The 16,166-nt window shown below is 37.0% G+C and overlaps 1 protein-coding gene across 1 annotated transcript in view; it reads left to right on the forward strand.

Moving 5' to 3' along the window:
- The window catches only part of RO60 (Ro60, Y RNA binding protein), a 30,221-nt gene extending 20,496 nt beyond the window's left edge, over positions 1 to 9,725 (forward strand). Inside the window, exons 4-9 of the mRNA XM_007539743.3 lie at positions 2,850 to 2,996; positions 3,434 to 3,571; positions 4,423 to 4,539; positions 6,128 to 6,241; positions 6,525 to 6,671; positions 7,569 to 9,725. Coding sequence (XP_007539805.1) covers positions 2,850 to 2,996; positions 3,434 to 3,571; positions 4,423 to 4,539; positions 6,128 to 6,241; positions 6,525 to 6,671; positions 7,569 to 7,721 — 816 coding nt within the window. The 3' untranslated portion in view covers positions 7,722 to 9,725. The remainder of the gene's footprint in view (positions 1 to 2,849; positions 2,997 to 3,433; positions 3,572 to 4,422; positions 4,540 to 6,127; positions 6,242 to 6,524; positions 6,672 to 7,568) is intronic.
- Positions 9,726 to 16,166: the final 6,441 nt, after the last annotated feature.

Consider the following 16,166-nt stretch of genomic DNA (forward strand, 5'->3'; position numbering starts at 1 on the left):
TAGCTGTTGTTGTTGGATAGGACAGAGAGAAATAGATAAGAGGAGGGAAAGACAGAGAGGAGGAAAGACACCTGCAGACCTGTTTCACCACTTGCGAAGCGACCCCCCTGCAGGTGGGAAGCTGGGGGATCGAACAGAGATCTTTATTACTCCGGCCCTTGTGCTCTGCGCCATGTGCACGCTTAACCCACTGTTATTTTAAAAGCCTACCCACAATGCCCAAAAGTAGTTGACATTCAGTCAGTGTTAGTTCCTCTCCTGAAAATAAGCTGGTCACGTGAGCAGGGGAGCGTAGATAGCATAATTGTTATGCAAAGAGACTCTCATGCCTGAGGCTCCCAAGTCCCAGGTTCAGTACCCCTCCACTATAGAGCTGACCAGTGCTATGTTAAAAAAAAAAAAGAAAGAAACAGAGCCCCCACACTTATGGAAATCTAATCTTTGACAAAGGGGCCCTGACTATTAAATGGGGAAAGCAGAGTCTCTTCAACAAATTATGTTGGAAACAATGGGTTGAAACATGCAGAAGAATGAAACTGAACCACTGTATTTCACCAAATACAAAAGTAAATTCCAAGTGGATCAAAGACATGGATGTTAGACCACAAACTACCAGATACTTAGAGGAAAATATTGGCAGAACTCTTTTCCGCATAAATTTTAAAGACATCTTCAATGAAATGAATTCAATTACAAAGAAGACTGAGGCAAGTATAAACCTATGGGACTACATCAAATTAAAAAGCTTCTTCACAGCAAAAGAAACTACTACCTAAACCAAGAGACCCCTCACAGAATGGGAGAAGATCTTTACATGCCATACATCAGACAAGAGTAAACCAACATATATAAAGAGCTTGCCAAACTCAACAACAAGACAACAAACAACCCCATCCAAAAATGGGGGGAGGACATGGACAGAAGATTCACCACAGAAGAGATCCAAAAGGCTGAGAAACACATGAAAAAATGCTCCAAGTCTCTGATTGTCAGAGAAATGCAAATCAAGACAACAACGAGATACCACTTCACTCCTGTGAAAATGTCATACATCAGAAAAGGTAACAGCAGCAAATGCTGGAGAGGGTGTGGGTTCAAAGGAACCCTCCTGCACTGCTGGTGGGAATGTAAATTGGTCCAACCTCTGTGGAGAACAGTCTGGAGAACTCTCAGAAGGCTAGAAATGGACCTATCCTATGATCCTACAATTCCTCTCCTGGGGATATATCCTAAGGAACCCAACATATCCATCCAAAAACATCTGTGTACAGATATGTTGTTGGCAGCACAATTTGTAATAGCCAAAACCTGGAAGCAACCCAGGAACCAACAACAGATGAGTGGCTGAGCAAGTTTTGGTATATATATACACAATGGTATATACACAATGGAATACTATTCAGCTGTAAAAAATGGTGACTTCACCGTTTTCAGCCGATCTTGGATGGACCTTGAAAAAATCATGTTAAATGAAGTAAGTCAGAAACAGAAGGATGAATATGGGATGATCTCACTCTCAGGCAGGAGTTGAAAAACAAGATCAGGAAAAAAACAAACAAGTAGAACCTGAAATGGAATTGGCGTATCGCACCAAAGTAAAAGACTCTGGGGTGCGTGGGTGGGGAGAATACAGGTCTAAGAAGGATGACAGAGGACCTAGTCAGGGTTGTATTGTTATATGGGAAACTGGGGAATGTTATGCATGTACAAACTATTGTATTTACTGTTGAATGTGAAACAGTAATTCCCCAATAAAGAAATTTATAAAGAAAAGAAAAGAAAAGAAACGGGACATTGGGGGAAGACAGCAGACAGTAGCACAGCAGCACAAGGACTTGTGCAAGGATCCCTGTTCCAGCCACCGGCTCACCACCTGCAGGGGCAGAGGCACTTCACAGGCAGTGAAGCAGGTCTGTAGGTGTCTTACCTTTCTCTCCCCCTCCGTCTTCCCCTCCTCTGTCGCCTTCTGTCCTATATAAAACAGCAGCAGCAATAATAGTAACAGCAAGGGCAGCAAAGTGGGAGAAATGGTCTCCACAAGCAGTGGATTCATAGTCCAAGCTTGAGCCTCAGCAGTAACCCTGGAGGCCCATGTGTACAGCTTTAGGGGAGGTGTGGTGTATTGCAGTGGGGAGACTAAAGATTCAGAACTCTGGTGGTGGGAATGGTGTGGATTTAAACCCCTTGACATGTAATTTGGTAATACAATAAATAAAAATAAATAAATTTTAAAAAATTATTTTAAAAAATACATATATATGCTGGTTATTTGTTCTGCCACTTGAAATACATAAAATTGTTCTGAGTAATTCCTTCATAAACTACACTTCAGTTTCTCATTCTAGTAAATAAGAAGTTAATAATTCACACTAATTTTGCTTATAAAAGTGTTCTAGGATGTCGGACGGTAGCACAGCAGGTTAAGTGCACATGCTGTGAAGCGCAAGAACTGGCATAAGGATTCGGCTTGAGCCCCTGGCTCCCCACCTGCAGGGGACTCGCTTCACTAGCAGTGAAACAGGTCTGCAGGTGTTTATCTTTACCCCTCTCTGTCTTCCCCTCCTCTCTCCATTTCTCTCTGTCCTATCCAACAATAATAACAGTAATAACCACAACAATAGTAAAAAAAAAACAAGGGCAACAAAAAGGGAAAAAAATGGCCTCCAGGAGCAGTGGATTCATGGTGCAGGCAGTAAGCCCCAGCAATAGCCCTGGAGACAAAAAAAAAGAAAATGCTCTAAACCCAATATGAAAGTTTTAGAGAATAAATTAATTTTGTTACTGAAGTAACTTTCATACTGATTTCTTTCCCTTTACCTCCATCTGTTTCTACCTGTTAATCTTAATAGGTGTGGAAAGCTTTGTTACAAAAAATGCCCCTTACTGCATTACTAAGGAATCTAGGAAAGATGACTGCCAACTCAGTGCTTGAACCAGGAAATTCAGAAGTATCTTTAATATGTGAAAAACTGTGTAATGAAAAGTTGTTGAAAAAGGTAAATACTGTCATTGTTATTAACTGAGAGCGTTGTCTCAACATTTCAAGTGCAATCCATACATTTTTAGGTGTTCTGAAATGTCATGCCAAGTTGCTTTTTACTCCTAAATATGAAATTATGTTCTCATTTTTCTCTTTTATGAATTGCATTTGGTTGTAATATGTGTGCTTAATCCAGTGCACCACTGCATTTTAGTTGCAATAACTAAAAGGTTGCTGGCAAAATAGCTCACTGAGATCATGTACTGCTTTGCCAAGTCTATGACCCAGGTTCAAGCCCAGCCACCACCTCTTTGAAGGAAACTGTGATGCTCTGGTCTCTTTCTTTCACTCTTTCTCTCTACTCTTGCCACTGTCTCTCTATAAAAAGTAAAATAATAACTAAGATAATTATTTGAATTTTGTAATTGAACTCTGCCTTTGTCTTGTCTGTAGGCTCATATACATCCGTTTCATATTTTAACTGCATTAGAAACGTATAGAACAGGTCATGGGCTGAGAGGGAAACTGAAGTGGCGCCCTGATGAAGAAATTTTGAAAGCACTGGATGCTGCTTTTTACAAAACATTTAAGGTTGGTTTAAGTGTTCTTTTGAAAATAAGTAATCAAGTTTGGACTTACTACTGTCCTCAGTAAAGGCATTTTTTAAAAAGTACTAACCATTTAACCATTTTTGTTGAGCTGCTTATTTTCCCTTAGTTTGTGTGAAGTTGAATATATAGTTACCTTGTTAGTTTAAATTATGTTTTGTTTCTTTTTGTTTGTTTTTATTTACTTATTATTGGATAGAGACAGAAAATGAGAGGAGGGGGTGATAGAGAGAGAGATACCTGCAGCCCTGCTTCACCACTCTTGAAGCTTTCCCCCTGCAGGTGGGGACCAGGGGCTTGAACCCGGGTCCTTGTGCCCTGTAGTGCGTGTGCTTAGCCTGGCCTCTTGTTTCTTAAATTTTTTATTATCTTTATTTGTTGGTTAGAGACAACAAGAAATCAAGAGGAAAGGTGACAGGGAGAGAGAGAGAGAGAGAGAATACACCAGCACTGATTTACCACTTGTGAACCTTTCCCCCCGTATGTGGGGACTGGGGGCTAAACCCAGGTCCTCGTGCACTTGTGATGTGCTCTCAACCAGGTATGCCACCACCTGGCCCCATGTTTTTTAATGTCTTAGTGACAAGGAAAACAGAGTGTGAGTGAAGGAGGCCACACCAAAGTGTCCTTCAGTGCAGAGGGCCAGGCTTGAACCCGGGTCACACAAATGGCAAAACAGCACACTATCCAAGTGAGCTATTTTGCCAGCCTGGGATTTGATTTGATTGTCATCAGAGTTAATGCTGGGGAAGGAAGGAGGGAACAAGGGAAGGAAGAATGGAGTTTTACCTACTTTTAATTTCTCTGGTTGTTTTCACTGATTTTCTTTTTTAGACCATTGAGCCAACTGGAAAGCGTTTCTTGCTTGCTGTTGATGTGAGTGCTTCTATGAACCAGAGAGTTCTGGGCAGTGTACTCAATGCCAGTACAGTGGCTGCAGCAATGTCTATGGTAAGTGCAGCTAAGACAGTTTAGAATCGTTGCCACTTAAAAAAGTTTACTGTAGTATAGAACAGTAAACTGGTTATGATCAAAAATAAGATTTTTACTTATTTTTGTCATATCAGTTTATTTGGTACATTTTCACTTATATCTAAAGCTTGTAGGTATGTTGCAAATACTTCATCTATTTTGATGTTTAATGTTATAAGAACATTGACAGTCATGGTAGAAATTTTTAATTTTTACAACAAGAGATTAAACATCTTTGAAGAAGTAAATAATGCTCAGAGATATTAATGGATAAAGAAGTTAAAACTGGTAATGATAATAAACTTTAATTCTGGCCTGACTGTCACCATATAGCAAGTACGTGAACCATAGACTGGATCTTAACGTCCTCTGTGATTTCATCCATTATTGAACGAGAAGAATAATATTTAGTGAGTCTCCCCTTATCTATGATTTCATTTGCCCATGGTCAACCACTCTCCAAATATTGCCCTTATGAAACTTTGAGAAGGGCTGGGTGGTAGCTCACCTGGATAAGCTCACACGTTACAGTGCTCAAGGACCCGGGTTTGAGCCCCTGGTCCCCACCTGCAGGGGGGAAAGCTTCACAAGTGGTGAAGCAGGGCTGCAGGTGTCTCTCAGTCTCTCTCTCCATCTTTCTCACCCCCTTCCCTCTCAATTTCTGGCTTGTCTCTATACAATAAATAAATATAAACTTAAAAAAAATTTTTTTGAGAGAAAATAACTTTTATCACAGTATTTTATAATTTTGTTTTCTTATTGTCAATTTTACAATGTGTAATTAAATTTTACCATTGGGTGTCTGTAGAGGATTAAAAATATGTGTTTGTGGGGGCTGGGCGGTGGCGCAATGCATTAAGTGCACATGGCACGAAGCACAAGGATCAGCATGAGGATCCTGGTTCAAGCCCCCAGGTCCCCCACCTGCAGGGGGGGTCGCTTCACAAGCAGTGAAGCAGGTCTGCAGGTGTCTGTCTTTCACTCACCCTGTCATCCACTCCTCTCTTGATTTCTTTCTGTCCTATCCAGTTAACAATGACAGAAATAACAACAATGATAAAGAACAAGGGCAACAAAAGGGGGGAAATATGTTTGTATGGTTTGATACTATGCATACTTGCAAGCATCCACGGGGTGGCTTAGAACATATTCTCACAGATATAGGGGGATTATTGTAGAAAAATAGTTTTTTTTTTGCAAGTATTTTGAAAGGTATACTACTATTATTGTGTAGTACAGTTATATAATTTATAAATTAAGACGGGGCTGGGTGGTGGGTGGCGCACCTGGTTGAGTGCACATGTCAAAATCTGCAAGGACCTGGGTTCAAGCCCCTGCCCCCCACCTGCAGAGGAAAGCTTTACGTACGGTGAAGCAGTGCTGCACATGTCTCTCTGTCTCTGTCCCCCTTCCCTCTCGATTTCTGGTTGTCTCTATCAAATGAATAAAAAAATTTTAAATGATTTTTAAAAATGAAGTTCGTTGTTTACAAGTGAAATTTTCAAGATTTCTACATACTGTCTTTCCCACAAATCTATTACAATTACCATCATTGAATTTTTTTCAGGTTGTCACCCGAACAGAAAAAGAGTCCTGTATAGTTGCTTTTTCTGATGAAATGGTACCATGTCCATTCACTGTGGATATGACCTTACAGCAGGTTTTAATGACTATGAATCAGGTGAGGAATAGTTTGAGTTAACATGAATAAAATGTGTTTTAGTATAATATATCCAGTAAAGTTGATAATTTTATGGTGTATTTTGCATGCTTATAAATTTGTGAAGACAAGCAATGTCAGGGATTGAACTTGGGGCCTCATACTTGAGAGTCCAACGTCTTAACCGCTCTGTTATTTCCTGGGCCATGGCAATTTTTTTTTCTTATCTTGAAATATTTAGTTGTTTCAGATACCTTAAGTACCTCAAGTCACTTTCTTCCATTCTCAGTCATATTTTTGTTAGATCCCAGCAGGTAGAACTGATTGCTCCCTACCAATGATCTGGGCCCAAAAGACAAGCATGACTGCTGATATCTTCATCGTATTCACTGATAATGAGACCTTTGCCGGAAGTGTGCATCCTGCCGTTGCTCTGAGGGAGTATCGAAAGGTAAAGCAAATTCTAATCTTCACTTCAAATAGCAGTCAGTTCTCAAACACTCAGTGTGCATTTAAAAAGATGCTACTGAAAGTAGTTCTGTGGAGTCAGGCTGTAGCACTGATCCAGTATAAGGGTCCTGGTTCGAGCCCACAGCTCCCTACCTGCAGGGAAGTCACTTCACAGGCGGCAAAGCAGGTCTGCAGGTGTCTATCTTTCTCTCACCTTCTCTGTCTTCCCCTCGTCTCTCCATTTCTCTCTGTCCTATCCAACAACAACAACATCAATAACAACAATAATAAAAATAACCACCACAACAGTTTTAAAAAAGGGCAACAAAAAAGGGGGGGGAAGCCTCCAGGAGCAGTGGATTCGTGGTGCAGGCACCGAGCAATAACCCTGGAGGCCAAAAAAAGGGGGGGGATCAATGTAATATTAAACCATAGCTCTAGAAAGCAAGTTCTCTTACATAAGACATGTAAAGTCATAGCTCAAACTTCATGAGACCTAAATTTATACACTAGTTTTGATAGACCAAAAATTAATAATATAAGAAAAATATTTCCTTCTACTTGCATATACCCACACGCACTCCCCATTGTTTGGTGCAGAGGTCTCACCACTACTGGATAGCTTGGTGAATTTCATTAAGTACAAAGTTCTTAGGTTTCTCAGAAATAGAGAACACAAAAAACAGACATAAGAATTTCAGGCATATTGTTTACATAATTATGATTTCTATTCAGAAGATCATGTAATGTAATCCTAATATATTGACAAATTTTATGGACACCGTATTTAAAAGCTATAATAGTTTTTTGGTTTTTTTTTTTAGTGTTTAAATTTTGGAGGTTATTAGCTTTGCTTCCTTACAACTTTACTAATATATAATTCAATCTTTTCTTACAGAAAATGGATATTCCAGCTAAATTGATTGTTTGTGGAATGACATCAAATGGCTTTACCATTGCAGACCCAGACGACAGGGGCATGTTAGATATGTGTGGCTTTGATACTGGAGCTCTAGATGTAATTCGAAATTTCACATTAGATGTGATTTAACTAAAAATACCAACATAGTCTAAGAGGTTCATTGTCATCAGTGATCTTAGTAAAAATGTACAGCTATTTCCCAACTAACCTTAATCCAACAAAAGATAATAAAAATGATACAGTATGTACATAATGGAAATTTACCTTACCAGGAAAAAAAAAAATAAGGTGAGCCCAAAGTTCTGTCTACTGAACTAGCTCTTGGGAAGTAGCTTCAGAAAATACTGTAGCTCCCTCTATAAAATAGAGAACTCCTTGTTAGTAGACACACTGTATGTTTTGTTAAATAATATTTGTACTTAAAAGAAGTGAGAGCCAAAAGTGTAAGTAGTTCCATATCATGTCACTTGTCTGAGAAATGCTTAAAGTTTTCTTAAATATTTTTATTGGGGAAAGACAGTCTTGATAATGTCCAAAAACTCTGAAATGCACTGGACCATGTAACTGTGATGGAATATAAAACCCACTGTAAACTTTTATACCGGGGCAAGGGAACCAAAATCCTGATTGATTATGAATAAGTTTTACAAATTCCTTTAAAGTTTTCTAAGATCACATAAAGAGCAGCTTACCATTTGATGGAAAACTTATTTTGATATTTTATTTACACTTGTAGAAATGTTACAATTAATTAGAAAGACAATGGAAAAAAGCTTGTGGCAGCTGAAGAAATCTATTTGTTTTCTTAATTATATTGAGTTATTGCTGTGAGTGATGAGCATGATTTAATAATTTCCTTTGAAGTATAACAGTTTAGCCAGCTATTACTTTATTTCATACTCTTAAAATAATTTAAGCACTTAACTCTCCCATTCATAATCAGAAAATAGGACCATTAAAATCTCAACACTAACAAAGATTAGATTTTTTTTGTTGTTGTTACTATAAACAATTGTTTTGGCTAGTTTTAACTTTCTTTTTCTTCTTGATGGTATTAGCCAAGTAAAAATATTTTCTTTTTTCTAATTGTAAACATGTCAATGGCATCCTATCATTTTTTATTATTCATTTTATGATAAAACATTCTCTAGTAATGTAAAAAATAAAATAAGCAGTATCTTTCAGTTTGAAAGGCAGTTTTTTGGAATATTATATGACCACTATCTGTAAGTTTTTTTTTCCCTTTTTTATTTGTGTTTATATATTAAGCTCCATTTTCACTACAGTAAAATTGTGTTATTTTCTTGAGCTAATACTCCTTCTTTGGGGAGAGTTTCAACGTGTTAAAATGCCAGTATCTTTGGTCACAATAATGTCATGGTTATCTAAGATAACACATAAATTTTTCTTTAAATATTAAAGATTTACTAGGTATATACAAAATCGTTGCTACATGAAAAATCAGGAGTGACTATAGATAGGCTTTTATCTACTGCAGGATTAGAGGTTTTTTTGCTTTCAGGATAAAGTGGGCTTTAGTATTGTTAAAATGTATGTAGATACATTCTTCTGTTTATGGGAAATTTGGGTTCTAGGAGTCATGAAAGGAGTGTCACTCTCAAGCTTATTGGATACTAAAACTGGTTCTGATATGTAGCCATTCCCTTGAGGCAACTGGTTGCAGTTTATAAGTGTTACAGTGTACCTGAGCTTTTACTAGTAAGCAAGGTTAGTAGTAGCACATTCCCTCCACAAGTACTTCTGAATTCTATGGTCTCTAATGCTCCATCAAACATTGGATTCAGCATGTTAGCTACTTTTGATACATTCAAAGTTACAACACTGTAATAGTTCTTGGATTCCTTAAACCCTAGATCATCTTAAATTTAAAAATATAAGATGATCTGGGTGGGGGAGATAGCATAATGGTTCTACAAACAGACTCTCATGCCTGAGGCTCCAAAGTCCCATAAGCCAGAGCTGACCAGTGCTCTGGTGTTTCTCTGTGTCTCTCTCTGTCTGCATCTCTCTCAAAAATAAAATAAATAAAAATTCTTTTTAAAACATATATATATATACATATATATAATATGATCTGACTTTGTATCCCTAATAAAAATGTTAAATGGAATATAGAAATGTTGGTTTCCTTTAGTTATATGTATAGTTTCTGTAGTGTTTTTAGACAGACTCATGTACAAACGAATATTAGATGTGATCGTTTAGACTACTTAGGGAAGTTGAAATAAATGGATCAGGGTACAGTTATGATTTAAGAAAGAAAAAAACTAACAGGAGCCACTACAGAACACAACTTTAATTTCAAATAATAGGGCTTTAGAGGTGGAAGAAAGCTTAGAAATCCAAAATGAGGATGGAGGTGGGTTAGGGTCAGGAAGCTGTTAAGAAGCGTAGCTTTAGGGAGTTGGGCGGTAGTGCAGCGGGTTACGTGGCGCAGAGCGCAAGGACCGGCGTAAGCCCCCAGCTCCCCACCTGCAGGGGAGTCGCTTCACAGGCAGTGAAGCAGGTCTGCAGGTGTCTATCTTTCTCTCCTCCTCTCTGTCTTCCCCTCCTCTCTCCATTTCTCTCTGTCCTATCCAACAACGACATCAATAACAACTACAATAAAACAAGGACAACAAAAGGGAATAAATAAATATAAAAAGTTTATTTTAAAAAGTGTGACTTTAGAGCACTTGATCTAGAAATCTTTGTTTCTTCATCCCTTTCAGTATTTATTTCCTCCACAAAATGAACTCATAAGAATAGAAAGAAGTAGAGTTAATCAAGTTGTTTATCTTTTAGGAAACAAGACAGACACACACACTTGCTTTGGGACTAGAAAAATTATGAACAAGCACATTTGTAGTTGTTGTAATTTTCAAATATAATTAATGTTTTAATAACATGAAGTGTAGTCCTGAAGAGAAGGTAAAATATAAACTTTATACCAGTCTGAATAAAATGTACTCAAAAGCTTGTTTTATTTCCTGAATTACTTTTAGGATTACTACTATATCAATATTTAGGGAAATGTTTCTTTAATAATTTCAAGGAAAATTAACTTTACTTCCTAGAAAATATGTAAATATTTTCAGAGTATAGTTGTAATTAGACAAAAGCTAACCTTTCCTCATTAAAACATCTTGGGAATTTAATTAATATTGATATATTACATAGCTTAGTGACTTTTATGGAGAATATTAGGAAAATACCAGTGAATGGAAATTTTTTTTTATCTTTCTGTATTGAATAGAGAGTCAGAAATCAAGAAGGAAGTGGATGATAGAGAAGAAGAGAGACAGAAAGACACCTGCACACTTGCCTCACCACTTGCAAAGTTTTTCCCCTGCAGGTGGGGACCTGAGGCTGGAGCCCTGGTCTTTAATACACTATAACATACGCTCAATCAGGTGTGCCACCACCTGGCCCCTTAGTGAATGGAACTTAATAGAACCTCTTTCACTTTATGTAACTGACAGGGATGGACAACCCATTTAGCCTAGGTGACTCAGTTTTGCTATCTTTCACAAGTAACATCTAATGCTTTGATCATAAAATAATGACTTAATATGTTAAGTTTAAATTGAGGAAGACCGACAATATATTAGGTTGTCAGAAAAGCCATGAAAACGGAAAAATACATCATGACTTTTCTGAAAGCCTAGTAAGTCTGAACGTTTGGTGTGTGTGCTAGAGCAAATTTTTAAAAATTAAAAATAAAGGGGGTGGGGATAGATAGCAAAATGGTTATACAGAGACTCTCATGCCTGAGGCTCCAAAGTCCCAGGTTCAATGCACTACACCACCATAAAGTAGAGCTGAGCAGTGCTGTAGTAAACACATACACACACGCACGCGTTAAGGATATATATATATGTATAACGGTCATGCAAAAAGACTTTTAACACCTGAGACTGTGAAGTCCCAAATTCAATCCCAAACACCACCATAATCCAGAACAGATAAGTGTTATGGTAAATAAATATTTTTTTAAAAAAATTAATGGCATATGGGAGTCGGGCTGTAGCGCAGCAGGTTAAGCGCAGGTGGCGCAAAGCACAAGGACCAGCATAAGGATCCCGGTTCGATCCCCGGCTCCCCACCTGCAGGTGAAGCAGGTCTGCAGGTGTCTTATCTTTCTCTCCTCCTCTCTGTCTTCCCCTCCTCTCTCCATTTCTCTCTGTCCTATCCAACAACGACGACAATAACAATAACTACAACAATAAAACAACAAGGGCAACAAAAGGGAATAAATAAAATATTTTTAAAAAATTAATGGCCTAGAATGTTATAAAATTTTTTGACCTAATAAGCTCGTTTATTTTTTAAAACATCTTTTCAAGTATAGTACTGCAAGGCTGGGTGGCATACCTGGTTGAGTGCACACATTACAGTGTACAAGGACCAGATTTCAAGCCCCAGTCCCCACCTACAAGGGGAGAAGGAAGTTTCATGAGTGGTGAAGCAGTGCTGCAGGTTCCCCACCCCACCAGTCTCTCCATTCCCTCTTGATGTTTGTCTCTATCTAAAAATAAATAAAATTTTTAAAAACTGAGAACTGTAGAAGAAAAAAAAAGTAAAGGTGAAAGTAAGTAATGGCTAAAAAGTCCTCATTCTCTGACTAAGATGAATATATTTCAGGTTTTATGTCCCCTCCAATAGACATATAAAAAGACTCAGTCTCATAGATACTATTAAACAGTTGCAAATGACACTTTTTTTTTTCTCTTGAGATTTTGTGAAAAGGCAATACAGATTTTAGAAATGTTGAGTAGAATTCCTAAGTACATTTGAGTATCTGCCAAGAAACATCTCTAAAAGCAGAATATATCCTTTATATTTGCTTGATTTTTGTGGGGGCCTGAGGGGAGAAGATTAAGGGTATTGTCTCAGAGGTTTCACCATTCCAGGCTGACTTTTTCAAATAGGGAAAGAAACCACAATACTGTAGCTTCCTTCAGTGCAGTTAGGGCCAGGCACAAGCAAACACATAGCAAAGCATCATAGACTGTAAGAGAGCGACTTCACCAGCCTAGTAAATGTGCATCTAAACAGTGTTCAGTACGGACTCGTGTTGGGCCTATGTCACCGTGTCGCAAGTTAGGTTTCTTGGTAAGTGATGCTCTTACAGTAGGTTGTCGAAAATGAAAAAAATGTGTGGTCCAGGAGGTGGCGCAGTGGCTAAGGCACTAGATTCTCAAGCATGAGGTCCTGAGTTCGATCCCCCGCAGCACATGTACCAGAGTGATACCTGGTTCTTTCTCTCCTCCTATCTTTCTCATTAATTAATAAATAAAATATTTTAAAACAATGAAAAATTGTGGTTACAGGTTTGAGGTGATTTGCCAAGTCATGGGGAAGAAATAGAAACGTGTATTGAATATATGTGGATTTTTAATATTCTCTATTACTCTCTAATCTATTAGAAAGTTACTTTAAGATTCTTTTTGACACTTCTTACTTTGTTTCTTTTACTAGTCCTCTACCTAGGTGGTAAAATGCATGACTGAAAAATCTGGGTTTCTGTCAGTTTTGCAGGTTGCTTGTTGTTCCTTATAGATTTAAGATCATGTTTGAAATTAATAATGGAGAGTTTGGGGGAGGATCAATAATTGGATTGACATAGTCTTTCCTCAAATCAAAGTATATATGTACCTTTTACATTATATTTGTGTAGACATTTGAGGGCCTTTGAGTAAGATTATTCAGCCTGTTTATACCCAACTCTTTAAAAAAAAAAAAAATAAAGTGAGTACCCTTTCAGAAAAATAGCATTCTCTATTTTCATAACTATAAAAAACAATGTCAGTCTGGCCTAAGTACTTTATTGAACTTATATGTGTGTGGCTTGTATGAAAGATCTTATAAATAACTTGAATTCACACTTAAAGATTCTTTGAATTGAGTTTTTGCTTTTGAAAAGTATGAAAGCAAGTTAAAATCTTAGGATATTTCCATGTTAAAAAAATAGAATGAATTTGTGAGTTAGGCTTTTTTTCAAAATTCAAAGTACCAGATAATATTGAAAATTAGTGAAAAAAACAGAGTGGTTATGTTGTAAAATTCTATCACTGAAATTGAAGGTGATTGTTTATAGTGAGAGTAAATCTTGTGACTACTGTGAAAGCACACAAACACTATTCTGAGCCTAGACTGTTCCCTTCTATTTAGTCCAGAACTATTAGGCATAATTAACTTTATGAACACAAGGGACTATTTTAAAACATGTATATTCCTGCTGGTTTCACTTAATGAACATCTGGATAGTTAAGGGTACTAGATTAACATATTTCATTATCATATGTGACTGATGGAATATGCCAATAGAATGTTGTGCTGATCTTTCTATTTACTTGTTAGACTTTACATTTACAGTGTAAATAAACTTTTGAGAATTCATACATGCACAAATTAAAGTTTTAAACAATCCAGATAGTAATCAAAAATGTGGTCCTTTTCTAGATAAAGTACATAATTTGGTAATATTATGAAACATGTTGTTTTCTTTTATTGCCAGCTTCAAAAAATGAAGCTTAGCAGATGAGATATATTAAATCAACCTATTAAAAATCCTAACTTCAGGGAGTCGGGCTGTAGCGCAGCTGGTTAAGCGCAGGTGGCGCAAAGCACAAGGACCGGCATAAGGATCCCGGTTCGAACCCCGGCTCCCCACCTGCAGGGGAGTCGCTTCACAGGTGGTGAAGCAGGTCTGCAGGTGTCTATCTTTCTCTCCTCCTCTCTGTCTTCCCCTCCTCTCTCCATTTCTCTCTGTCCTATCCAACAACGACAACAACATTAATAACTACAACAATAAAACAACAAGGGCAACAAAAGGGAATAAATAAAATAAATATAAAAAATAAAAAGATTTTTAAAAAAGTCCTAACTTCATTTGCTCTTCTATGAAAGTTTTGATTTCTATAATTGACCACTTGACAAATATGTAAGTTACAAAGAATAATGCCTGAGTAATGTAAGCTTAGGTATGTAAGAGCCTTAAAGGGAAAAAATGATCCTTCTGAGTGCCTTAAAATATGACTAGCTCTCACAAATACAGGCATACTTGTTACTTTTCATAGGATCTGGTCAGTAAGTAATGCCTTAATAGTGTCAGTATTTCTGAAACAGAACTCAGAGGGTATTTAGAGTTCTCACTTTTACATGAATGGATGGAAATTTAAAGATTAAATTTTAAACCTGATTGCATAATTTGAGCATTAATTAACAGGAAATCAGAGTATAGTGATGTGTTGTACATATGCGACTTAACATCAGTAATATTTTGTGATAGTTCAAGGTTTTTTTTATTGTTTTGTATAACACTACTCAAGAAGCAGGACTTTATGTAACATGAACTCCAAGGACCAAGTTATATACACTATGAATGAAAACTACAGTTGTATAGTTCCCAAAATGATGAATTTTATAGGAATTTTCAAGACAAAAGGCAAATATTTTGTTTCAAGTCTACAAGCAAATTCAAAGAAGTAAATAATGGTAAAACACTGCAACTTGCAATAAAAAAGTATCCAGGTTGGTGATTTGTCTAATAACACATTTTCACTTTGCCTTTCAAAGCAGGAGTATTTCATAAAACTGAAAGAACATTTTGAATTGTCAAGTTGGTGCTTAAGTATATGCAAATTAATTTATACAAGTTTCCTTTTCCAAGAAAGGACAGTAAAAGGAGGGGCAGTAGGTCTGTCATAAACTCGTTGATAGTTAAGTCTTCCAAGTTTTCACCCTTTTTAAAAAATACATTGATATATAGCTACCTGTACATCTGCTGTTTTCTGACAGAATAGATGAAAACTAATGTATTAAATTTACTTCAAAGTAAAAGTTGTCACTGATACTGTGAAATATTGACTCTATCCTTTGTCTAGCCTTGTAAAATACCAATACTAAGTTGACTGATAATTTTAAACATGAGAGTAAAGGCAGGACTATGTGAACTGTTTCTTGTCAATGGATGATATTGTAGAAATTGATAGATTTACTAAATAAACTCTATGCATACCAAGTAACTATCTTTATTTCTTTTTTTAGTTTTTCAAAAGGTATCAAAGAAAGAAAAGAGCCATAGAATCACTTTGGCATATGTGATGGCAGGGATCAAATTTGGGACCTCATGCTTGAGAGTCTAAGGCTTTATCTACTGTGCTACCTCTCAGGCTGCCTGTTTGTTGTTTGGTTTTTTTTAATGAGAAATTAAGGCTATAACATGCCTTATAAATCAAAAACTCTTAAGTAATCTTACAATAAGGTGAAACTGAAATCTGATTGTTAAGCTATTTAAAATATCAGTGGCTGGGGATTCTTTTTAATATTTTACTTTATATAGAGACAGAAATTGAGAGGAGGGGGAGAGAGAGATCTGTAGCACTGCTTTCCCACTCAAAGCTTCCCCACTGCAGGTGGGGAGTAAGGACTTGAACCACTGCAGGTGGGAAGTAAGGACTTGAACCCGAGTTCCTGCAAGTTGTAATATGTGCTCAGACAGGTGCACCACTAACTGCCTGGCACCTTAAATTGAATTCTTAATTATAGGATCATACAACTGGATTGAAT

The sequence above is a fragment of the Erinaceus europaeus genome, chromosome 19, assembly GCF_950295315.1.
Source record: "Erinaceus europaeus chromosome 19, mEriEur2.1, whole genome shotgun sequence".
NCBI lineage: Eukaryota > Metazoa > Chordata > Mammalia > Eulipotyphla > Erinaceidae > Erinaceus > Erinaceus europaeus.